Source organism: Podarcis cretensis, assembly GCF_951804945.1.
Source record: "Podarcis cretensis genome assembly, chromosome: 3".
Classification (NCBI taxonomy): domain Eukaryota; kingdom Metazoa; phylum Chordata; class Lepidosauria; order Squamata; family Lacertidae; genus Podarcis; species Podarcis cretensis.
In genome coordinates, this window is record NC_137172.1 from 112,588,420 (window position 1) to 112,613,763 (window position 25,344).

The 25,344-nt window shown below is 41.2% G+C and overlaps 1 protein-coding gene and 1 long non-coding RNA gene across 17 annotated transcripts in view; one reads left to right on the top strand and one right to left on the bottom strand.

Annotated features, from left to right (window-relative positions):
* PLCB4 (phospholipase C beta 4) overlaps nt 1–25,344 on the bottom strand; it is a 235,423-nt gene that overhangs the window by 30,070 nt on the left and 180,009 nt on the right. For 13 of the 15 annotated variants that reach the window (XM_079969714.1, XM_079969710.1, XM_079969718.1 and 10 more), the window contains 13 exons: nt 25,142–25,235; nt 24,343–24,422; nt 23,795–23,879; nt 22,081–22,171; nt 21,365–21,460; nt 19,793–19,893; nt 15,839–15,874; nt 11,714–11,855; nt 10,623–10,707; nt 10,257–10,381; nt 8,822–8,873; nt 5,647–5,749; nt 1,576–1,740 (listed from right to left, as the gene is read on the bottom strand). In XM_079969714.1, coding sequence (XP_079825840.1) covers nt 1,576–1,740; nt 5,647–5,749; nt 8,822–8,873; nt 10,257–10,381; nt 10,623–10,707; nt 11,714–11,855; nt 15,839–15,874; nt 19,793–19,893; nt 21,365–21,460; nt 22,081–22,171; nt 23,795–23,879; nt 24,343–24,422; nt 25,142–25,235 — 1,255 coding nt within the window. The remainder of the gene's footprint in view (nt 1–1,575; nt 1,741–5,646; nt 5,750–8,821; nt 8,874–10,256; nt 10,382–10,622; nt 10,708–11,713; nt 11,856–15,838; nt 15,875–19,792; nt 19,894–21,364; nt 21,461–22,080; nt 22,172–23,794; nt 23,880–24,342; nt 24,423–25,141; nt 25,236–25,344) is intronic. The other 2 variants (XM_079969711.1, XM_079969709.1) reach the window with 1 other exon arrangement.
* LOC307212694 lies at nt 2,609–18,646 on the top strand. Of its 2 annotated transcripts, XR_013837107.1 has the most exons (4): nt 2,609–2,889; nt 2,945–3,026; nt 10,234–10,350; nt 15,862–18,646. It is a non-coding gene; the product is annotated as an uncharacterized lncRNA (long non-coding RNA). The 2 variants fall into 2 exon arrangements; XR_013837106.1 differs by having other exon boundaries at nt 2,609–3,026.

The window sequence follows — 25,344 nt, forward strand, 5'->3', positions numbered from 1 at the left end:
TAAGACTAATGCTATTTTTTTTTCCTAGAAAAAGAGGTACCAGAACTCACCATGAACACCTCCCTTGTTCTCATAGAATGGCAACAGTGCCCACCTGAGAGGTGCCGGAACTGAGTTCAAGGGAGTTCCGGATGAAAAAAATGCCCTGTACAAGACCAAATATTGGCCATATGTGCAAAACTATTTGGGAAATTTATATTTGGCAGTGTGCAATTAAAGAGGGCATGAAAGGATCCGCCGCTGAAGGAAAGGCAGGTAACCGTTCTGCACTCTTGACAACAGAACAAGTGAAAGGAGAAGAGACATTGTCAAAGACGGCAACCACTAATGCACATACTTTGGATGAAACTCCAGTTGACAAAAATTAAAATAGAATGGGATATAAAAAATTATAGACACCACTGATTACAACGGAGGGTGGATTTACGTGTGTAGTTCTGACAAATCTTTCTTGCAGTACTTTGACGGTTGAAGGATTGCACAGGTGCTCCACCCAAATATTCACCAAACTGAGGCAGATTGAGGTGGGAATGAGGTGGCAGTCCTGAAATGTTAGAATGGACTGTACAATTTCTACCTGCAAGTGGGGGGAGGGGAATGGCTATTTCTGAATGCTCACCTATATGGTAAAGACCCTGCAAGTGTCTGGGGGGAATCAGCATACCAGTGAGAAGGTTGGAGTCAAACCATTTTCTCTTAATACCATTCACTTGCAGGAAGGTTTTACCTGAGGGAACCTTCAAAAACCACATCTCTCCCCCCCCCCCTTTAGCCTGATGTGGTATGGACCACTGTACCACCTCAGGAAGATGCCAGCTCATTCAGCCACGTGTTCAGACTAGACCTTGGAGACATCTCAGAAACACATTCCTCAGAAATATTGCTTGTTTCCAGCGCCGCAACGAGAAAGATTGGTAAAACGGCACATATAAAAGCACCCCCAAGAAGCAATCTTTGAAAACGAATTTACCAAATGGTGCCCAGGACACTTTTGGTGGAAAAGAGGAAAATGTACACAATGCACACAGGACGAGGGAGCTAGCCTTAGACGTGGCGGCAGCAGCACCCTCCTGACTTAATCGACGTAATGACATTGATCTTGAGGTTTTTTTGGGATGCAACATCTCACCTGCCCTCTTGGCTGAAGGAACAGTGCAAGATAGCAGCCACTGCCAGGGCAGGGAACAAGTTGTGATCTCCAAGGGATGTAGAGGTTCACCAGCTGGAGCTCATTCTGAGCAGACTGCATACCTGGAACTCAGGCATAGCCCCGAACGAGGTGGGTTCCTCCAAGAGGGAGGAGGAGGAAGCAAGAAGAGGGAAAAGCCAAACAGAAAAATAAAAATCACGAGATAGCTAGAAGAGGTTCTCTCTTAAAAAAAAGAACACCCTGAGATTAAATCAGCCTTAACCCATGACAAAAAGTAAAAATAAAAATGCATGACTGTGCAGCCCTCTAAACGAAGGGAGTGCATTAGCAAGACTTTATTCTCTCGGGGGGGGGGGGGCGAGCCTTGTTTAGGAAAGTGGTCATTTTGAAGCAAAGAACAACTGTACTTCTGAAACACTTCATACCTTTCGGAATACAAATGACTCTTCATTGTAAACTGGATTCAAACCATTGTTCATCACCATTCGTGTTCGAAATTCTTTACGTATTGTATCGGTGGGCAGGCCGTACATATCCACTTCTACGTACGTCCCAATTTTTTTGTCTGATAAAAACTGGCCGGATATTACCTTGAAATGAAAGCATAGAGGTTTATTTCTTCTAACATTCAAACCCATTTTTATAGCGTTCAAAACAATTATAGACTGCTTATTCTTTGAAAAACACCAAAGTGATGTACAAAAGATTAAAAACGATACAACAGGTAATAAAAAAGAGCCTAAAACAAAACCATATAAGTTCAGGTCGGTTTCTAAAATATAACCAGAAAATTGTTTAATGTATTCTCTTTGCAGGTAGTTCAAAGACTGGAGTTGAAAAGAATTCTCCAAGAACTTTAACTGAGGTGGAAGTCCTGTACATATATTTTGGCATTATAGCCTGCCAAATTTACTTCAGAGTAAATGTGCATGTGTTTGAATAGACGATGTAACCCAAAAATCTTTGATAAAAACAATTTTTAAAAATACATTACAGAGACAGGGGAAAAACCCTGAAACTATAGAGATTTACAGCACTTCAGTCAGATGAAAAATTTAAAACTATAACGAACTACTACAACTCACTGGACAGGGGATATTTAGTCTGAGTCATACATACAGTGGTGCCTCGCAAGACAAAAAGAATCCGTTCCGCGATTTTCTTCGTCTAGCGGTTTTTTCGTCTTGCGAAGCAAGCCCATTGACGGCTTAGCGGATTAGCGCTATTAGCGGTTTAGCGGCTTTTAGCGGCTTATCAGCTTAGCGGATAAGCGGATAAGCGGCTTAGAAAAAGGGGGGGGAGGGAAAAAAGTCGGAAAAACTTGCAAGACATTTCGTCTTGCGAAGCAAGCCCATAGGGAAATTCGTTTTGCGAAGCGCCTCCAAAACGGAAAACCCTTTCGTCTAGCGGGTTTTTCGTCTTGCGAGGCATTCGTCTTGCAGGGCACCACTGTACAGATATATATCTACATATATGCACACTACCTGCCATAGGAACCAACTCCTAGAGGCCCACCCCCCAATATTTTATTCAGGTTGGCACCCCAGCTACCTGTGATTCATTCAGTTATTGTTATGTATTGGGTTTAACACATTTTATGTTACAAGGCGCGTTCTGACCAATCGTAGAAGCGTTGGTAGACGAACGTTCTAATGGCAAGTAAGCGCATGCTCTTTCAACTGCCAACAGTCAGTTCATGCTTGGGATTATTATTGTGTTGTCCAGTCAATTTGGTTCTTGTGTTCCTATGAGTGAGCTGCTGTCACTGACAAATGTTGACTAAACGTAGTTGAGGAACTTATACTGCGTTGGGCTTCTGACTTTTTCCAAACATTTAACAGTTATGAAATCAATGGATATACTGAGCTAATTGAAGGTAGGCTGGCTATACAGGACTAATTTTAACAGCCTGTTTATGGGGACGTGGGTGGCGCTGTGGTGTAAAACACTGAGCCTAGGGCTTGACAACTGGAAGGTCGGTGGTTCAAAACCCTGCGACGGGGTGAGCTCCCATTGCTCGGTCCTAGCTCTTGCCAACCTAGCAGTTCGAAAGCATGTCAACGTGCAAGTAGATAAACAGGTACTGCTCCAGCAGGAAGGTAAAGGGCGTTTCCGTGCGCTGCGCTGCTTTCGCCAGAAGCGGCTTATTCATGCTGGCCACATGAACTGGAAAAACTGCCTGTGGACAAACATCGGCTCCCTTGGCCAGTAAAGCGAGATGAGCGCTGCTACCCCAGCATCATTCACGACTGAACTTAACTGTCAGGGATCCTTTACCTTTTTTTAATTTTACATACTATGAGATTTATGATACATTATGGAAGTAATCAACATTCTAACATGCTTCTTTGGGGGATTCTTATATTCTTTGTGTGTATGCACAAGTGCATGTAAGGGAGGTAAAAAAGATAAAGGACCCCTGGACAATTAAGTTCAGTCAAAGGTGACTATGGGGTTGTGGTGTTCATCTCACTTTCAGGTCGAGGGAGCCGGTGTTTGTCCACAGATAGCTTTCTGGGTCATGTGGCCAGCATGACTAAACCACTTCTGGCGCAATGGGACACCGTGACAGAAACCAGAGTGCATGGAAACACCATTTACCTTCCTGCCACAGTGGTACCTATTGATCTACTTGCACTAGTGTGCTTTTGAACTGCTAGGTTGGCAGAAGCTGGGGCAAAGCAACGGGAGCTCACCCCACTGTGGGGATTTGAACCGCCGACCTTCCGATCGGCAAGCCCAAGCAGCTCAGTGATTTAGACCACAGCCCCACCTGTGTTACGTTCAGTAGTTACTGCTATAAGGTTGCATTTATGACTTTGAAAGCTGCTTAGAAGTTTGAGAAAATTTAAAACAGCAAATAAGAAGAGTGGAAAATGAAGACTGCAATTTTTGACACTCTAGGGAGTAACCCTCCCTGGGCTTGCTTCTGATTAAACATGCATACCAGGGAATTATTAGATTAATTGTTCTCGCTAGTAAATCAGTTTGCAAAGGCAGCTTGGAGAGCTGACCACGTATAACGGCTTTTTAATTATGAGACCCAATTACTGTCATTTGTGCCTCATTGTAAATGCTCTTTGTGGCATCTGAATGAAGTTTCGCTCAAGCGAAATCTACACTGACATCTGATGAACATGTAAGCATAATCCCACATCAGAAAAGCCACATCAGTTGGTATTCCACCTTCTCTCTTGTACCATCTGGGCTAAGATACCACCCTTGAATCTCTGAGTCAAAGGCTCTGGGACATACCATATAGCGATCTCCGATCTCAATCTCATGTTATCTGTGGCCCAATAGCAGTAGGAATTCATTATAGGTACAATTTCCAGATACCTGCATATCTTAAAGATCTGTCTGTACCAATTTATCAGTGTCTCTTTACCACAGCCAGATTAAATGTATTTCCATCAGAAGTGCTAAATGGCAAACTGAGAGGCATCCCTTATCAGAATAGGCTCTGTGTATGCTCTCAGGACGTCGATTGTATGAGGCATATCCTACTGCATTGCAGACAATATCAGCAAGCTAGGGATCTATTGATTAAACCCCTTACTGGCAAATTGGCTGGGCAAATCCGAAGCCTACTATACTAAATATCTTCTGGACAACAAGTCTAATGATATCACAGTGGCCATGGCAAAATTTCTTTTGATAGTCATACGTATCAAAGATCATCATACTTAAGACTAAACTAATATCGTCTCAGTCTCCCTCTCCCGGGCGGTTGTCTGTATGAATCTGCATTTTATTCTGAATCTATGTTACAGGTTTTTGGACCGCAATAAAGATCCTAGTCATAACGAACAATGCCCCAAACAGTTTTCATTTCAGAATTCTGAAAAGGCACTATTTAATGAGATCCGTCAGCTTGTCACCATCCAGTGGTAATGCTATGTTCACAGTTGCAGAATACATTTGATCTGCTGAGGTTCAAAGTTAATGTTATATTAGGTTGGAATCAGAGAATCACAAGAGCCATCCTTCAGAATCCCTAACACCCCCTATAAAACTGCATCCAAGGACCCCCCAGAATGTCATGGGATGTGGCACAATAGGATGCAAGGGGAGGAAATAATTAGGTGGAATCAGGACATGACAGCTTACATGAATGGAAGCCCACTCTCTTACCCAAAGCATCACTATCCGGTTTTGGCCAATTTTGCCTCCCACGTCTAACTACATTCCATTCTGGAGGTCTCTTGACCCTTAAACAGCTCAGGACCGCAATACCTAAAGAACCGCCTCTTTCCATATGAACCTACCCGGACCCTGAAATCATCTTCTGAGGCCCTCTTTCGTGTGCCTCCTCCTCGAGAGATCAGGAGGGTGGCAACACGAGAATGGGCCTTCTCTGCAGCGGCTCCCTGTCTGTGGGATGCTTTCCGTGGAGAAGTTCGCTTGGCGCCTTCATTATACACCTTTAGGCACCAGGCAAAAACGTTCCTTTCCAACCAGGCCTTTGGCTGATCCATTGCAAATGCACCTCCTACCTGCACTGAACAAGTCGCTGCAATCACACCATCGACAGGCGTTTCAGAGAAAGGGTCAAAGGTTCGATCTGGGCGCCGCATAAAATCTGGTTTAAGAAGATACCTTCAAAAAAAAAAAAAAAGGCATGTTTTTATAGGTGAAACTTCATATTGCTTTTATATCTTATTATTATAATTGTTGTTTCTATTTAGTAATAAGCTTTTAAAGTAAGTCTTCAGGATATGTATACAGAGCCCATGAACATTTTATCTCCAGTTTGACCAGGACAGGAATTGAACTTTCCAAAAGGTTAATGACATTTTTAAAGAAAAGGTGCTCTGTGTTCTTCAAATCTATGTGCTCTGGTGCCATACTTTTATCACCTGACTGAATGTATCCAATGGGACTTGGAATTCATTTCTGATACACACCAAGAGAAAAAGGGTATTGCAAATGACGAAGTACAATATATATATATATATATATATATATATATATATATATATATATGAGATTTGTTTAATACTATGTACCACAAATCCCAAGCGTTCACATTTTCAGCAGGTTTCAGCTGATTAGATGGAAGAGCCCTATCTGCAAAAAAAAACCCCAAACCTTGCAAATGTACAAAGTCTGCTGCCAATGAGACTTGATTTTAAATAGAGGGGCAAGATTGATTGGTGAATGAAGCAGCTATGTACCACAGTGGAATTTATATTGTACCAAAGAGCCTATTGCGATTGAGTTTATTTGTAAGACAGCTGGGGATCAAAACTGATGCAACTTTTCAGTAACTTCTGGAATTGCATGCAAATATTGTGGGTTGACTCTTACGGTGTTCATCCATTGACAGTCCTGAACAATGACTGCTCTATATAAATATACTTTTTTTAAGAAAGGAAGATACTAGTACTCACAGTCCTTTTCTTAGGATTCATGTCAGCCTTTTCTCTCTCTCCCAGCATGCAACTGTCCCCCGCCACCACCACCCGCCATTCAAACACCTCCAAAGGCAAGATAATTCAACATCAACTGATCATGTCTACAATAGGCTTTGATCATTAAATGAGTGAGAGTGTGCATGCATGCAGAAGCAAAAGAGAAGTGAACTATTAGTAACTTGTCTGCAATCTGTTCTTTTTTGACAGAATTAGGAGTCACGACTTATTCATGTGTACACATAGCAGAGATTAAAAGAGAAAAATATATGGCTTTTGGATGGAGTCCGGCACACTTCCCTGTGCCCCACTGGACTCCCGTGGATAGCTCTCCGTCAGCTTCCTGTAGCAGAGTCATAAATCAGACTGCACGCAAGCGTTCTTGCTTATCTCTAACAGTCTTTAATCGTGTAGAAAAACATTATAAATCAGCCCGGCGAGAGAGTGCACATCTTGCTGCCTCGCCGCAAAAGTGAAAGGAAAAAAGACACAGAGAAATCACTCCCCTCTGCGAACATGGCCACGCCTCAGAATGTGAGACGTCACTCAGAACTGTTTAACCCTGTAAGTTCTGATTCTCTTCACAAAATATATTTATTGCAAACATTGGCAAGTCCTCTGTAGCCTGTTCAGTCCCACCTTAACCTACAGATGGCCTGCAATCAGTGATTCTAAACATTGGGAGCTCAAAATGCTTGTCTCCAAAAGGAAGTTAACATGATAAGCTTTCAACTTCTTCTCTGGCTCAGATAAGAACCTACATTCTTGCCTAAGTGTAGGTAGGAGTATTTGTGCCGCTCCGGCTTTTCTTGGAGATGTTGATTTTTTTCACCTCCTATGCAATGCAACGCAGACACCAGTGGTGTTATGAGTATGGCGGTTTGAATTTAGATCACCTCTGAAACGAGCTAAGTCATTTCCTGGTTTTTATTTTTTTATTTTTTGAGAAGTGGTTCATCTTATTTATAAGGCAATCCAATGTGTATGATCCTGTAATTGACTTTATATCACTTAACAGGGTTGTGGTGATCAGGTTATGCCTATATAAACCAAAGTTATTAGCAGAGAATATTCCTCTTAACCAAATACATACTATATGGAAATTAACAACTGGAGAACAAAAAATGGAATGGTAGCCAAGAAGCTGATATTGATGAACTGGGAGAGTAAAGATATGATGTCCTTTAATCAGTGGATTGGTAATATGATAAGACTTGCAACCTACGAACAGACTGCTTACAGATACAGACTCTACAACAATATTTTGAATAAATTTATACAAAGTGTAGTAGACTATTAATATTTCTATTAATATTAGGATAATAAATTAAACTTTGAATAAATATTATATAAAAAATATTAGGATAATAATATCAAATTTATAAAAGAATGTATGGGTTAGGGTATTTTTTGTATATATTCATATAATTTTCTCCTTTTACACAGTTCTGTGTTTTGTTCTTTTTCCTTCTTTTTGTATCACTTTACTGCTTTATATTTGAATCCCCCCCAATAAAATATCAATTAATAAATGCAAAAAAGGTTATACTTATATAACCTTAATGCACACAGTTTTTTAGATCACTGCAGTGCAACATTCTATTGATCTTAAGCAATTCAACAGAAATGAGTTGAAATATATTTACAGGGCTCTATTTGTTTGTTTTTGTTATTGTTCCTATTTAATCTTTTTAAAGTTTTTTTTTAAAAAATGGTTGTAACTCAATACATTCCAGGAATATAATATATAGTATTAAGGAAAAACAGAGAAATACAAACCTGTTCCAGTCTGTTTTTAATCTTTATTAGATATTCTGATTTTGTGGTGGCTCTAGGACAAGTACCCTAAGGATTCTACTTCAATTATATTTAAAAATTCCAGCCTAAATCTGCTAGATAATGAATTGCTCTTTCATCACTGAGGATAATCACTGAGTAACTGTGCAATCTTATACATGTCTACTGAGAAGCCCCATTGAGCTCAGTGTGAGACTTATTCCCAGGTAGGAAGGTATATATAAGATTGCAGCCTAAATCTCCCTTCTGTACTGTTCTGATCCTCCTCCTGTTATTTATAGAGCATTATTCCATGGTTCCTTAGCTTCTTTCTCCCAAGTCTGAAAAGGTCCAGATCTTTCAGCTCCCTTTCATAAAAAAGAACAGAGAACCTCATCTCTACATCCTGTTTTTCATTTGTAGCACATAATTAAAAGTAACATAGCTCCACATAATGCTAATAGTTTAAATCGTTACTCACCCGCACGACCCATTATATTCAAATTTCCCCTGATTCAACTGCATTGCTAAATCTGTCAAGAGACAAAAATAGTTTAGCACCTTGTTCCTGGAACAATACCGAGCTTGAACAGCCTTCTTAATCTAAGGGAAATAATTTGTCCTTGATAGCCAGTTAAACTAAAATGCCTTATGTGTTCAGCGAAAATACTAAATTCTGAAATACACGGACACTTAATGTGGCTTACAATGCTTTAGCAATGTAAAATACATTCATAGCTTAGTTTTCCAAACTGCATCATGTCATGACAGTTGACATGGGAGGAATAAAGTGCAGCCCATGGAGCAGCTTCAATTTCTTGGATTCTTCTTTTTTAGAGGAGTATGCTTCATTTGATTCTGCTATGGTTAGATGCAAAGTCCGCCTGAGTAGTAGTCCTCCTTCTCCTCCAACCTCCATTTAGATGCTTCTCTGTGTAGTGGATAGAAGCACCCAGCACTGATTATGGCAAAGTCCTGTGCTGGGCACTTGTAGCCACTCAGAAGCTGTGTATCTCTACAGTCGTGGCCTAGAAGCCTCCTCCATCATGCAGTGGTAGAAACTGATAGCTCTCCACAGATAACCTTACAAGCCACTACACTGGACCATTGAGATGGTAAGCATATTCTGGGTGCCGAAATCCAAATGGAGCAGAAAAGACTATTTATATATGTAAAGTTCCTACCAGAGAAGAATGGCAGATGAAGTTGATGGACTCCAATGGTGTCCAAACTTTTTTCAAAGAGGGCCAGATTTGATAAAGCGAAGGGCAGTGAGGGCCAACCAAAAGGCCACCTTTTTTAAGATTGAAGTTGTTGAGCCTTTTTTATGATTTTACCCCAAAGTTGTTGATCTTTTTTTAGGGTTGAAGTTCAGCTACCGATTGATTGATTGATTGATTGATTGATTGATTGTGTGACTGCAGTATATTGCCTATTGCTTTCATTTTATGGATCAATGGTCTTGTTAGATAGTAAGATTCAAATTCATGATAAATTGCTGTTTTAGGAGTTTTTAAAAGTCTGGAATGGATTGATCCATTTTGCATTACTTTCTATGGGAAAGCGCACCTTGGTTTTGGAACACTTTGGTTTCGGAACGGACTTCTGAAATGGATTATGTTTGAGAACCAAGGTACCCCTGTACTATATAGGCTACAGCTTTGAGCCCCTACCACCACACAGATTAATTCTGCACTATAAAAGGACACGTAGAGACTTGCTTACTTTTTCGTTGTTTGATTGATTGCTCTTGATCTTATTGCCTGCCTGATTTGACACACATTCTCATATTTATCCATGCGACTGAATCCCCCAATAATGCCAGGAGCAAAGACTACAACATCTGCTGGAGAGTTACTGCCCAAGCTGTTTTTTCCTTTTTTTGAAATTTAGATTCAGTGGCCCTGTCTGCCTACCTGGGGTCTGATAGTTGAGCGAGACCATCTGGCATCCAGCGTTCCAGAAAATTTGAGGCATGTAATTGCTAGAATCCACTCTTCCTCCCTTCGGGTAAATCCGACTCATTTGCCGTTTATTATAGCTGTGTTGGTTTGTTAAGGAAAATGGAATAACCAAGCAATGTATAGACTTAACGATCATTTGCTCACATCTTTGTTTTGGGTTTGCATTTTTTTTTTAATGTACTAACATACAAGGCATTTCCCACAGACAACCATCTTGCTGTATTTTATTAAAGGACTGTGTGTTGCTTAGGCACAAAGCAGCCTCCGCAGAGGTAATGACAAAACATTCCCATTATAGCTCTCTCAGTGCAAGGATACTTGACAAACTCAATTGCGTGTGTTTTCAAATAACCCAGACCAACAGACTCATTAAAAGAGGACATATTGTAGTGAATGTTGCGTTCTAAAAAGAAAACAGAAAAAAACCTTCTGTAAAGTTCTGAGAGTGGTAGGATTAGTACACAATCAATGCCCACTAGAATTTTAATAGTGAACAAGAGCATCGGAATAAAGGAAAAGGCAGGGTATAAACTGTCATGGTTAAAGTCTTTGAGGGCAGAAACTGGAAAGTGATGGAAAATTCTAGAAGATTCATTTCTGATGCAAATATTGTTTTGACTATTTCAAGGTCACACTGAGCCAGGAGAAATAAATTTCTGTACTCAGCAAGTTGCCCTCTACCTCTCTCTCACTTTCGTTTATACCTCATATGTCTGAAGTTTTCCCCCTGAAGTTTTTGTACCAAGCCTTTGCCTTTTAGTAAAAGTTTTTCTTTTGGACCTTTGACTCTGCATGGTCATTTTTTATTTATTACAAGATGCTGTTCGTCATAAACATCTATGTCTAAAGAAACAGAATGCCACATTAATAGTATCTGGATCATGATCATCAGCTATTCTCTAATCATGCTGATCATCAGCTATTCTCTAATTCTTTTCTAAGCAATTGACAGGTTTAAAGCCAAAAAAGGCATGAAATTTAGAAATAGTAGGTATTACAAGCAAACCCCAGGCACTTATGCTAACCATATTTTAATGGACAGGAACAGCAGACAAAGGTACATCAATATCTCTGCAATATACAAGCATTTTAATTCATAGGGCTGTGTAGGTTATCATACTTCTCGTAATCTGGTGCCTCCATGTGGACAACGGAAGAAATAAAATGAAAGGAAAATGTGATCTTAAGAGCCATACATGGGGGTTTTGTTATATTATAATAATAATAATAATAATAATAATAATAATAATAATAATAATATAATAATAATAATAATAATAATAATTTTATTTATATCCTGCCCTCCCCAGCCGAAGGAACTTGAGAGGCACAGTAAGGAGTAGGACAAATGTATTATATATATATATATATATATATATATATATATATATATATATATAAATAGTTACCTTCTGCTACATGGAAACCTTGAAACTTAACAGGCTGAGCGTAGTTGATCAACGTTGATAAGTACGGGTGTATATTCGTTGTGGCACCTACATATTTGTAAGAAGCCATCCATGCTTGCTCATCTTCTGCAGTTATGACACCCTGGAAGCATATTTAGAACAAACAGCATTTCTTTCTTTGTCCATGCGGGAAGAAGTTCAGGCAGGATTTGGACAGAATTTCTAAAAGCGAGCGCAAATGGAAAACAGCATAGAAAAGCCCTTCTCTAGCATCAGCGCATGGGCATAATGCTTAAATACAGTGAAGAAAGTCACAGGCAAGAAAGTCAAGAGTAAAAAACAAACAAACCCAAAATCCCTCCTGTGATTATGTGACATTGTATGGCCAATGCTACTAATTTTCACGTTATACCATCAGTGTTTTATAGAGCAACTTCAGAGGAGAGGTTCCTATCTTGGCTCCATAGTGCTTACAATCTAAATTTTAGGTAGCTCTTGGAAGAAGGAAGTGAAGAAAGATAAACACATGGGGAAAGGGAATAAAAGGGGGCAAGGGTAACAGGGGATGAGAATACAGAACAGTCTTTTGAAATCTTATATATGTAAGGCTAACAATTGATCTCTAATAGGACAGAAAGGAATAGTACCCCAATGAAGGAAAAACCTCACAGAACTTAGGGTATGGTTACCATCTTTTTTTCAATGAATCCAGGGACACTTTTTTTGTTTGTTTTGAAGCTGAGTAGCAACAGGGAGTCACTGGTGGGGATGGTGAGGCCCTTCTTTTGCACCTTGTGAATCATAAATGTGCAGAGTTTTTAAAAGACTGGGCAACAGCACGCCGCGTGCCCGTGACTCCCAAGCCTTCCCCAATCTCCTGCCCCCTTCCCCCTTGTTTTGACAGATCGGGGGAAGCTCAGGAGTTGCGGGCAGGCGGCCGTTGCCCAGGAGGGGTGCAAGGCGGCAGTTTCTCCACTAGGCATGGTGCAAAGCCCTTCTTTCGCACCCTGTGAAACATAAATGCACAGAGTTTTTTAAAAACTGGGCAACAGCCACCAGCCCACAACTCCCAAGCCTCCCCTGATCAGTCAAAACAAAGGGGGCAGGAGATCTTTTACTGTTGGACGTCCCCGGTTCCCATTTGGCAGTGGCGGCGGCAGCTGCAGTCAGCAGCCCGGAGTCAGCCTGGTAGCACAGTTGGCTCTGGCTGGCTTCAGGAGCTGCTTGCTGCCGTGGTGTCCGCCATTTTTCCTCGCCAGAAGTTCCAGCAAGGAAGAATGGCGGGCACCATGGCAGCGGACAGCGAGCAGCTCCTGAAGCCAGTCAGAGCCAACTGGCTCCGGCTGCTGAGGCTGCCACTGTCACATTTCCCAGGGACAGATTTGCAAATCTGGGGAAATTCCGGGGACGGAATTTGTCCGGGGACAGATTTGCAAATCCTGGGACTGTCCCCAGGAAACAGGAACACCTGGTAACCCTAACTTAGGGACAGGAGAAACTGAAATCAGGATTAGACTACACTCAGGTTGATGGGACATCCACTTTGGGCAGATATTTAACTAGCTCTTATGGCACCAAGGCCATGCAGCTCCTGCATAACATCCCATCTCAAACCGTTGACTTGGAATAACGGTCATATGAGTGATGACGACAATCTCTGTTCTGTGTGGGGCTCTTCACTGCATTTAATACCCACCTACAAAGACGATGCCACAGTTGCATGTGTCAAAATGGCCACCTCGACATTGGCAGACACGCTCATTCTCCTCCCCTGATGTCAACAAAGGGCTGGCACTTGTGGTTTTTATGGCTGTGTATGGACTCCATTTCTTAACTGCTTGAATGTGGAGGGAGTAAGGAATAGAGCTGTATCCTGGCATTGTGCCACCCTGAAAGCTGGGAAGGGTCAGCACTATTTAAAGTTGTGTGTGCCAGCAAAAAAAAGGCAGTTGGGGAACTCCGACCGCTGGATAGCTCAGCTGGTTAGAGCATGGCGCTGATAATGCCAAGGTTGCAGGTTTGATCCCCATGCAGGACAGCTGCATATTCCTGCATTGCAGAGGGTTGACCTAGATGATTCCCTTCCAGCTCTACAATTTTGTGATTCTATTTTTTGTGTCACCACATCGTCGGGGGCTGCTAAGGGGGTGGGAGGGAATTGGCCTGCCATTCTGTCTAAGACAGATGGTGAAAAAAATGGTGAAACGCCTTGATCAGAACAAGAACTTACAGTGGGTCCTCCTTTCTTTCTTTTTTACATTTCTGTGATAGCATTCCTGATGGGAGTCAAGGGAGTAGAAGTAGAGAGGAAAAGGGATTGCCTACATATCTGAGGAAGCTCTCACCCAGAAAACGCCCAGTAGCTCTGTTTCAAAACAATACACAACCTTCATGCCTCATGCATGCATTAATTGGATCCAAAGAACCATGGACAGAAGGAAAACAACCTCCAGCACCAGCCTACCTCTAACAGATAGGTTTTTACAGAAGAGTTTGTGTTCTTACTTGTTCAAGAGCTTGCACAAGCAGAATGAAACCCTGCGGTTTAGTTTTTACTTTTCTCATGCAATGCTATAGGGTGAGGTGAAGAACAGCCCTCTGAGCATAGCTGTCAACTTTTCCCTTTTCTTGCAAGGAATCCTATTCGGAATAAGGGAATTTCCTTTAAAAAAGGGAAAACGTTGACAGCTATGCTTCTGAGTGGAAGAGGGCTTCTGCACCTGGAAGCAATAACTTTGGAATTCTGTGTTTTATTTCTTGCAAACCACTCACAAATCAATAATTATAAGTATTATTTCTACGATTCATAAATGTTTTGTTTTTTTTAAAAAAAAATAATTTAAATAAAAAACCAATTTCACTGACTATTGATTAGCAGTTGAAAACTGAAGCCTCCATCAACAGCTTGAGTTTGAGTAGAGACCGGTCCGTTTTGCAATCTGGGAACTGCAGAAATCTTAGAGGACGCTCTCACCTCCCCACTGACCGCAGTTACCACAGAACTGTTACATAAGCTACCTGTTACCAAACATTACTAATTACAAGTGACCACTTAGATTCAGCAGCTATTTTCATCTCATAAGCTCCTGAGATACAGGCTGTTTTTAAGGTTAGAACAAGCAGCAAATGCTTTTTCATCCACCCCACCCACACAGAGATCCAGTCCATCCCCAATAATGCCCATTACACCGTCATCTTCCAATAAATTGGAGTAATTTTCATAGCAGATTGTAGTTTGCCACTGAATATCTTCTCAGTAGCCAAGATCCATTAAATGAACTGCACGGAGAATTTGTATCCGACGTTAGGAAAAGGACTACAAAATGTGTTTCTGCAGGGTAATATAGACAGAACCGATATAAGTCCATTGAAGTCTGTTCAGAAGCCCATATTCTTCCAAGTAAGCAAAATATGCAAAGAAAGCTTTCGAATCTAATATTTCTGCTGTCTGAAAACCAGACATCAAATGTATGCATCCCCATTTGAAATAAAATCAGGGGTACACAGGAGCAAAAGCCGCGCCACGGCTTTTCTTACTGAAGTAAACTGATGGTTATGGCATAATAGCAGGCTGCTTTAGGACCTCAAAGTTTTGCAAGACCAAACTCTGCTACATGAACAGCAGAAAACCCCATAAAAGACAGGGCAAGCTGAATACTCGGTAGGCCTAGGAATCAGAAGAACCTTGATAGTAGGGAAATGGGGAGAAGAGGAATGGGGGAAAGAGGTTCAAGCGAAGCATTTCTAGAAGAAAGTTTAACATGCAACCCCCCCCAACTCCCCCCAAAATAAAAAGGAAGAGAAAGCCAGAGGAGGATATGAAGAGATGAGAAAGAAGCAAGAGTGATTTATCGCTCTCCAATGAGCTATGTAAACATCTGCATTAAGCTAAGATAGAGGAAACATGCAAGCAGTCCAGCATTCGACTATCCTACCAGAGAACTGAGTTTGCTATGCACTACAAGGAAAGAGCCACCATCAAAATCAGAAACTATTCCTGAGGAATAGCTAAATAAAGAGAATAGTTAAATAATGCAGGAAGTTAAATAATGCATTCTACAAAGCAGCTTTGTTAGATGCAGAGAAATAAAAAGTTGGAAAGCTATAAAATATCCCAAGGATCACCTTTTTATTGTTTTCTTGTTCAGAATCGTCCACAGCCTAAGGAAAAAATACATATATTATCCAAAGAAGTTGCAGCATGACACTCATATCTCAGAGAAAGCAGGATGCAAGAGAAAGCGCTGGGCATATTTCTTCAATACGGCGCCGACCCAGCTCCAAAAATTCCAGGATGAAAGTGATCATATTGACCCATTTCCAAATGATTTCAAACCAGGTTTGGGGAGTTCTAAGTGTATGCTGGGAGCTAGAAAAAGGGGGTATATGCTGTCAGCTCTGCTAGACTTCGCAGTTGCTTTCAGCACCACCAACTATGTCAGCTGTCCTCATTGTCTTATGGTGGGATGGGGAATTTTCTACAGCAGCCCCCCTTATGTGGAACTTCCTGTCCCAAGAGTTTCTGCCATCTCCTTCTTTATTTAAATTCCGCTTATGGCTGAAAACTTTTCTTTTTCATCAAGCCTTTGATTCAGTTGCTATCCACTGATTATGGCTTCATGCGGGGGGGGGGGGTTAGTGCTGTTTTTAGTCTGGAGGTGTGCTTTGTATTTACTTGGTTATTTTAAAGATTTGATTATTGCCATTTATTTATTTATTCAATTTGCTTTTGTTGTTTATTACATCCCATAAGCTCTGTCAAGCATCTCCGCTGGAGGAGAAAAGTGGAACAGAAATGTTAGTACGCATTGTTAAGAACAAATTCAATACATCGTTTCTGTTGGATCCATGTGCAAATCATGGGTGCTGTTTAATTTTAAAATGTTCTCAAGGTTGGGAAAGAAAGCCTCCCTGTACCAAGGTGGGTGTTGGATGGGGGTTCAGATATGTAATTGAAACAGTTGGAAGAAACAAAAGTGAACTGAAGCTCTTATCTGACCAAACAGATTCTACAGCTGTTTGAAGCACATTCTGGATAAATGTATCAGACAGAGACCTGCAATTCTGCCCCTAATCCTGAAAAACAGTGACTAAGATCCAAAACAATGGCTAATATCCATTGCATAGTTGATTATTGGAGGAGCAAAGAAGCCAATCCAGATCACAATCCAGGACAGCCCACTAGGTGGTCACTTGGTTCATTAAGTAACTACCTTCACCCTAGTCTAAGAGGAGTTAGATGCAACGTGGATACCCAGAGGAGGCAAAGAGAAAGCACATAGGGTATTATCATTTCTCGATTAGCAAATTCTATTCCAGAGACTTAAAAAAGTTATCATTCTTGGGAAGAATATTGGTAATCAAAATGAATGTACTGCCAAAAATGTTGTTTTTATTCCAATCAATACCCTTGATCAGCAACGCAGGAGACTTCAGAAAGTAGCAAAAAGATATTATTAGATTTATCTGGCAGGGGGGAAATCCAAGAATAAAATATAAATTGTTGATAGATTCTAAAGATAGAAGGGGATTCTCCCTGCCATATTTAAGATTATATTATGAAGCATCCTGCTTATGCTGGCTAAGGGAATGGATATTATTAAAAAATACTGATGTTTTAGACTTTGAAGGTCATGACAATAGATATGGTTGGCATGCCTATTTGTGGTACGAGAAGATTAAAGTACATAGAGCTTTCCTAAATCATGTAGTAAAAAAATCGGTTTATGAAGTATGGGGAAAATATATAAAAAAAAATTAGAACAAAAAACACCATGGTGACTTTCCCCACTGGAAGCGATATCTTTTAAAAAATTGAATATGAGAAATGACTGGGTAACATACAAAGAACTGTTGATAGAAGTAGAATATCAACTAAAATTAAAGAAGTTTGAGGATATAAGAGGAATTATTAACTGATTGGTTACAATACCATCAACCAAATGATATATTTAAGAGGCACAAAAAAAGATTTTCTTAATGAAACCTCTAAATTTGAAAAAGAGCTGTTAATAAACAAGACTAAATTGCTTTTAAAATGTATTAATTAGTATTACAATGGCATACAAAAGATGAAAAGGTTAAATCAGTTATGATACACTAAGCGAGGGATTTTGGATATAATATACAATTTACAGCATGGGAGAAGCTATGGAACAGGGATTTGAAGTTCACAGCATGTTATACGTTGAAAGAAAATTGTATGAAAATGATGTATCATTGGTATTTAACAACCTAGCATTTTGAAAGCACATCAAAGTGCAAGTAGATAAATAGGTACTGCTCTGGCAGGAAGGTAAACGGCGTTTCCATGCGCTGCTCTGGTTCAACAGAAGCGGATTAGTCATGCTGGCCACATGACCCGGAAGCTGTATGCCGGCTCCCTCGGCCAATAAAGCGAGATGAGTGCCGCAACCCCAGAGTCGTCTGCAACTGGACCTAACGGCCAGGGGTCCCTTTACCTTTAAACTACCTTAAAATGTACAAAACAAGGTCAATACGCGCTGGAAATGTAAGGGAAAAGAAGGCACCTTCTATCATATGTGGTGGACATGTAAGGTAGTAAAAGAATTCTGGGAGATGATATACAATGAACTGAAAAAATGTTTAAAATAACTTTTTTTTCTAAAAAAACCAACCCTGAAGCTTTTCTTTTAGGAATTCCAGGGGTCAAAATTCAAACGGATCAGAAAAGACTCTTTCTGTATGCAACCACGGCTGCAGAGATGTTAATGGCCCAGAGATGGAAAGAAGATAAAAGTCCCGACCAGAGAAGAATGGTAGATTAAGTTGATGGACTATGCTGAATTGGCAAAAATGACTGGAAGAATCAGAAACCAGGAAGACCAAAACTTTAATAAGGAATGGGGAAAATATATAATTTATCTTAAAAACCATTGTAAGCAATTAAAATCATTAGTAGGATTGGAATAACACTTGTAGTTCAATGTTGAATTTTGAGTATAATGGAGATTTAAAAGATTTGGATTAATAAAAAAGATGCAAGAGGAAAAAGTTAATATAAGGACCCACAAAGGGGAGGAGGGAAGTTCAGGAGATTCTTTGGAATTCTCTTTTTATGTTGGTTGTTGGATTATTGTTTGTAAATTTCTAAAATCTGAAAAAACTAAATAATTGTTTTTTTAAAAAGTTTTTGGCACAGCAAGAGGGCTTCTATTGGTGCAGATGCCTGGATCAAGGTTAGAAGATAGGCTGGGTAAGAAGGAAAGCGCTGCAATAACAACAGCCGCAAAATAGTTCAAATTTGAATCTTTCCCTTGAGCATGCAGGGTTTGATGTCTGCTGTCCTGGTGCATTGTGCTTTTTAAAAAAGAGCGATTTGGTACTTGGGGCAGAAGAATACCAAATAGGAACAATTAGAGTAATGTCTCCCTTTTCAGTCTGTTCTCACAATCTACTGGTATCATTTCATACTGACCCCTTCAGATGTGCACTTCCTGTTACTCTTCAGACCTATAATTTGTTCTTGTTCATATTAGCAATGATTTACCATTGGGACGCGGGTGGCGCTGTGGGTTAAACCACAGAGCCTAGGACTTGCCGATCAGAAGGTCGGTGGTTCGAATCCCCGTGACGGGGTGAGCTCCCGTTGCTCGGTCCCTGCTCCTGTCCACCTAGCAGTTTGAAAGCACGTCAAGTGCAAGTAGATAAATAGGTACCGCTCCGGTGGGAGGGTAAACGGCGTTTCCGTGCGCTGCTCTGGTTTGCCAGAAGCGGCTTAGTCATGCTGGCCACATGACCCGGAAGCTGTACACCGGCTCGCTCAGCGAATAAAGCGAGATGAGCGCCGCAACCCCAGAGCCAGCCACAACTGGACCTAATAGTCAGGGGTCCCTTTAACTTTACCTTACCCTTGGAAGCATTCAGCAGGAACCATACAGGCAAATAAAAGAAGTTTCTAGACTTTCAGCAAGGAATAGAGTCAGGCCCTTTCTTTGTGACTTTGACCAAAATCGTATGTTCTTTCTACCTACAATTAATAAGCACCGTGATGCTCCTGGACATGTCAACAAAGGAGAAGTTGTCCAGTTAAAATGTATGTGAGAAATGCTATCCCACCTTTTTCACATTGTTGGCCACTGATTCTTTTTGGCTCAAGTCGTCTGCAGACAGCTCACTTCCAAATTTGTATTCTGGGTGGGCTTCTTCTTCCTGGTCAGCTACACAAAAACGCAAGCAGAAAACACTGAAAGACAACGACTAAAATGCCAAAAGAGCCAAGAAGTAAAGCAGAGGCTTAAAAAAAGCAACATGAAAGCATCTAAGAAGCTTTACTAGTTTTCTAAAAGAAAGTTACATTTCAGGAACTACAGCTCTGCAATACAGTGGAACCTCGGTTCTCGAATGGCTTAGTCATAGCTGTCAACCGTCCCTTATTTGGTGGAAAAGTCCCTTATCCCAGTGCCGTTTCCCGCTGCTGTCCCTTATTGATGATGTCCCTTAAATTTCCCGGGTTTCAAAGGAAGCAGCTCCTCTCCATCCCTCCCTGCCGTCCAGGGAGAGGGAGGCTCCAACTGTGTTGCTTGGCTGCGTTGCTCACCCAATAAGGAGTCTAAGAACGACTGGGGGGTGGAGCTTGCATGCCTTGTGCTGATCAAATCGGCCGTGTTGCCTGGGGACTCGCCTTTGCTCAGCGCTTCCCAGCGGAGAGGTGACGGTGGTTTTCCTTGCTGCATCCCCTTTGCCGGGTTGCTGCACTGTGGGAACCACTGCTTGAGGCTTCGTTTGGCTGCTGGCTGGGCTTTCTGCCTTTGGCTCGGAGGGGCTCAGAAGTTGAACATTACTGTGCTCCTTGGAAAATCCCTTGTTTTGGCTGCTGATCCCTTATTTTTAAGGCTGCTGGTCCCTTATTTTCAAATCTGTAAGTTGACAGCTATGGGCTTAGTTGCCAAACAAATCAGCTCCTGAACACCAAAAACCCAGACGTAAGTGTTCCGGTTTTCAAACATTTTTCGGGAGCCGAATGTCTGACGTGGCTTCTACTTGAGTGCAGGAAGTTCCTGCAGTCAAGTGGAAACCGTGCCTTGGTTTTTGAATATTTTGGAAGTCAAACGGACTTCTGGAACGGATTCCATTCAAGAACCAAGGTACCACTGTAGTTAAACTACTGTATGGCTTCACATCTACATAGATAAAGGTACCCTATGCCTGGTAATTCTTCCCCTAGTGAGGTGACAATTCCCATTATCTGCTCTGTTCATCCAGGCCTGTTGACCACCATAGGATCAGTCCACCATATTATCAGTCCATGAGTGATGTTTTTATGAACTCCCTGGACTTCTTGCACATATCTTTGGAATCCAGAGCTCAAATATAAAACTAAGGACATTTATGCTGGAAGTGAATGTTTGCTTAAAGCAGGGGTTGTCAATCTGGTCCCTACCACCCACTAGTGGGTGTTTCAGGATTCTAGGTGGGCAGTAGGGGGTTCTATGGCACAAGCTGAATCCTCCTTCCACCGAGCACTGGTGGGCGGTAAGGAAATTTTACCATCAAGAAAGATGCATTAGTGGGCGGTAGAAGATTAAAGCTGTCATCTAAGGCTATACCTCTCAAATGGTTTATCAGCCAAGCTATCATAATAATCAGTTAGAGGAGCTGAAAGGAGAGTGATTTTGAGAGCCACCTTACCACTTTCTATCTCTTCTTCATTGTCATCTTCCAAGATGCTAACAGGAGCAGCCGTTTCACCAGCTTCCATCATACTTTTCAATGTTTCAAGCTGTTCTATTTAAAACAAACAGGCGCACACACACATACACACAAAAAGGCAAAATATATTTCGTAAATAAAAATACAGTCATACCTCGGGTTAAAGACGCTTTGGGTTAAATCTTTTCAGGTTGCGTCCCGTGGCGACCCAAAATGAAATTCACCACCCCATTGAGACTAATAACTAAAGAACTATCCTTTATGCAAAAAAAGAGATATTTTGTAAAAGCATAAGGTACATTGAAAAGTAAAAAATACTATGACCACACAGCAATTCAGCAATGTTTTAGAACAGGCTTTTCCAAACTTGTTTCCGGACTACAATTCCCATTATCCCTGACCTCTGGTCCTGCTAGATAGAGATGAAAGGAGTTGTAGTCCAAAAACCGCTGGAGAAACCCTGCTTTTTGAAGAGTCTGTTATTGCGGTGCTTCATGAAAAACAGCAGAACAGTAAAACAGAAAGTCTATTTCGGGTTGAGAAAATACTAACGGTGGCTGTGATCGTATAGTGGTTAGTACTCTGCGTTGTGAGAAAATACTAAAGGTAACTCTTAGACAATTTAGGCAGGAGACTACAATGCTGGTGTTCTTGTGAGGCTTGCTCTTCAATACTTTTAAAGGCACTTTACTTACTTTTTTCCACTTCAGTTTTCAACCTTTTGTTTTTAATCAGGATTTTTCTTTTGAGATCATTTGGGGAAGGCAGGGGTCTTCCCGGTTCGAGCTGCAACCAAGAAAAGAGGCATAATTAGGAAAAGCACACAAACATTTACAATTCGTATTGGCAAAAACTGCACAGAACCTGCCTGCAGCCTTAAAATCTAAACAAACACACACAGGAGGGAAAGACGATGCTAAGGGACAAATTAAGACAAACAGAAAGAGACGCAGTGAATTAAATAACTTGGTTACAGTACAATCCTGTATGTGTCTACATACAGGAAGTCCCTTTGAGATCAATTGAACTTACTCTTAGGTAAGTAGATATAGGACAAAAGCCGTGGGAAAAGAGATATACCATATTTTTTGCTCCATAGGGCGCACCGGATCATAGGGCGAACCTAGCTTTTAGGGGGGGAAATAAAGAAAAAAAATTATTTTCCCCCCCTCCAGCCCCAAAGAGCAAAAAAGCCTTCCTCTTTAGCCACGCACAACCTCTCCAGCCAGGCAAGGTTGTGTAGCGTTGCTGCCGCTCCCGGAGCTTGCGGGCTGGGGGAGCATTCCGAAGGTTTGCGGATAGCTGCCTGAAGCCCGGGGAGCGCAGTGGGAGCTGGCACTGCGCTCACCAGGCTTTGGCCTGCAGGCTGCTATCCGCAAGCCTTCAGAGCCCGGCGGGCACTCCCGCCGTGCTCCGAAAGCTTGCGGATAGCTTCCTGAAGCCTGGAGAGTGAGAGGGGTTAGTGCGCACCAACCCCTCTCACTCTCCAGGCTTCAGCGAAAGCCTGCATTCGCTCCATAGGATGCACATACATTTCCCCTTCATATTTGGAAGGGGGAAAGTGTGTCCTATAGAGCAAAAAATACAGTATGTCTTAAGATGCTTCCTAAAAGGGAACGGTCATAAATATGTCCTGATATACAAAAAGGTTTCCTATATTCTTGTGGAGGGATGGCTAGGCTCTTACGAATATCTAGGAGGAACGAATACCAAAGATAAGATGCCGACAAAAGAAAATAGATGGAGGCTGATAGGCACCTGAAGCATGTCATCTAGCTAAAAGAGTGCATCACAGGAAGGCAGGAGTATGCTAATATATTAGGGCAGAAAAGTCAACAGGATTAATAGATATTCTCAGGGCACTTCATTATGGACACCCTTCAAACCCAGAGATCTATGGATATACAGTCGTAGAAGAAGAAGAGTTTTTGATTTGATATCCCGCTTTATCACTCCCCGAAGGAGTCTCAAAGCGGCTAACATTCTCCTTTCCCTTCCTCTCCCACAACAAACACTCTGTGAGGTGAGTGGGGCTGAGAGACTTCAGAGAAGTGTGACTAGCCCAAGGTCACCCAGTAGCTGCATGTGGAGGAGTGGGGAAGTGAACCCGGTTCCCCAGATTACGAGTCTACTGCTCTTAACCACCACACCACACTGGTACCTCTACTTAGGTTCACCTCCGGTTACGTATCCTTCAGGATATGTGCGCAGCAAACCCAGAAGTATTTTTCCAGGTTTCGCTGCATGTACAGAAGCAGCACTTCCGGATATGCACACCTCAGGATCCGACTGGAGCTCCAGAATGGATCCCGTGCACAACCGGAGGTACCACTGTACGTAACTCTTGTCACCAAAGTTTTCATTGATTTTTACAAGAAGATGTAAAGAAAACAGTCGGAAGGTACCTACTGGATGAGTTTCCAGCGGCTGCTTTAATAGAAGGTCTCCAAACAGATCTTCACAGTATTTTGACATTTTGTATTGTTGATATTTGCTGGGAAACAATATAGTGGGTTTTTTATATATATAAAAAAAACACAAAGCACTGTTATGAATCAAAATACAACAGAGTATGGAGACTATTCTTTTTTTTCTCTCTCTCTCTCTTTCTGTCTGCTTATTCCACAACTGAAAGTTATAAGAGCAAAATACATTAACCATGAATAAAAGATTAGCACAAAACCAAATACAATTGGAAAATTGATTTAAAACGATTATATGAAAGTGGCTTCCAAGTGTATTAGAGCTATTGTGTCACAGTTTAAAACCCCAAAAAGGCAAATGTGACTTCTATCTGTAATTAAAGCAAGTGCTGTACTCAACGTGACCTTGAATTAAACTTAAGCCTTAAAAAGCTGTCATGTACAACAGTTGCCCTACTTTAAACTTTGCCACAATTTAGCTCTCAGCTCATCATGGAAATATGCAAGAGGAATAATCCTTCATAAAATATGTACCTGCAGTGATTTTCAAAGGACAGGATGACAGGATAATCAGATGTTACAAATGCTGTTTCCTTAATGGCTTGAATCACATCCTTTAAATGAGCAAAAAATTTACATGTGAGAAAACCAATTCAATTGTCATCAGGAACATAATAAAGAAATTGGAAAGATGCTGTGTTTTAAGAAAACCCCAAACAGATGCTAAAATAGCTTCACACCGATCTTTTCAGCGTTGACTTGTTCAATAAAATTTCCCAAACTTGGGTCTCCAGCTGTTTTTGGACTACAACTCATCCCTAGCTAGCAAGACCAGTGTTTAGGGATGATGGGAGTTGTAGCCCCAAAACAGCTGGAGACCCAAGTTTGGGAAACACCGAATTAAACTGAAGAGCAGGTTTCTCAAAGTTCTCCCTGTAGCTGAAGGAAGTTAACTGTGTCAATAAATGACGCATCTGCAAACCACTCTATGCAATCTACCTGCAGGACCTTGCTCAACATAAATCATACCCATTCCCTTTGCAATGATAAGAAAGGAGAATTATAAAGCCCAACAGAGCCAGAATAAATTGTTCTCCATGAAGCATGGAAGGATTCAAATGAATGCTGCTGCACAGAAGCATTTTAGTGGTCAATCATAAGCAAGCTATAGTATAACAGGTATATGCTCTTTCCATACTTGAGCAGAACTGCAACATTACACATTAGAAGGAGTTTACACAACTTGCAACTGAATTCATGGCAAACCAAGAAAATTATTGTACGAACTGACCTGTGGTTTGGCCTTTTAAAATTCATTACAGGTGATGTTTACCTTGAAAAGAATGTCTGTACACATTGCCTTTCCGTGTGTTATTATCGGTTCCTGGTCTTCACCTTTGCCATCCCAGCAATCGAGTTCGACACACCTGCAAACCAGTGAGAAATAAGTACTGAATCCCCTTTCCATTGCTAAAGCAACAGAATTCCTTTCAAACTATCTGCCATAGTGAAAACAGTGGCTACTTTGAAATGCAT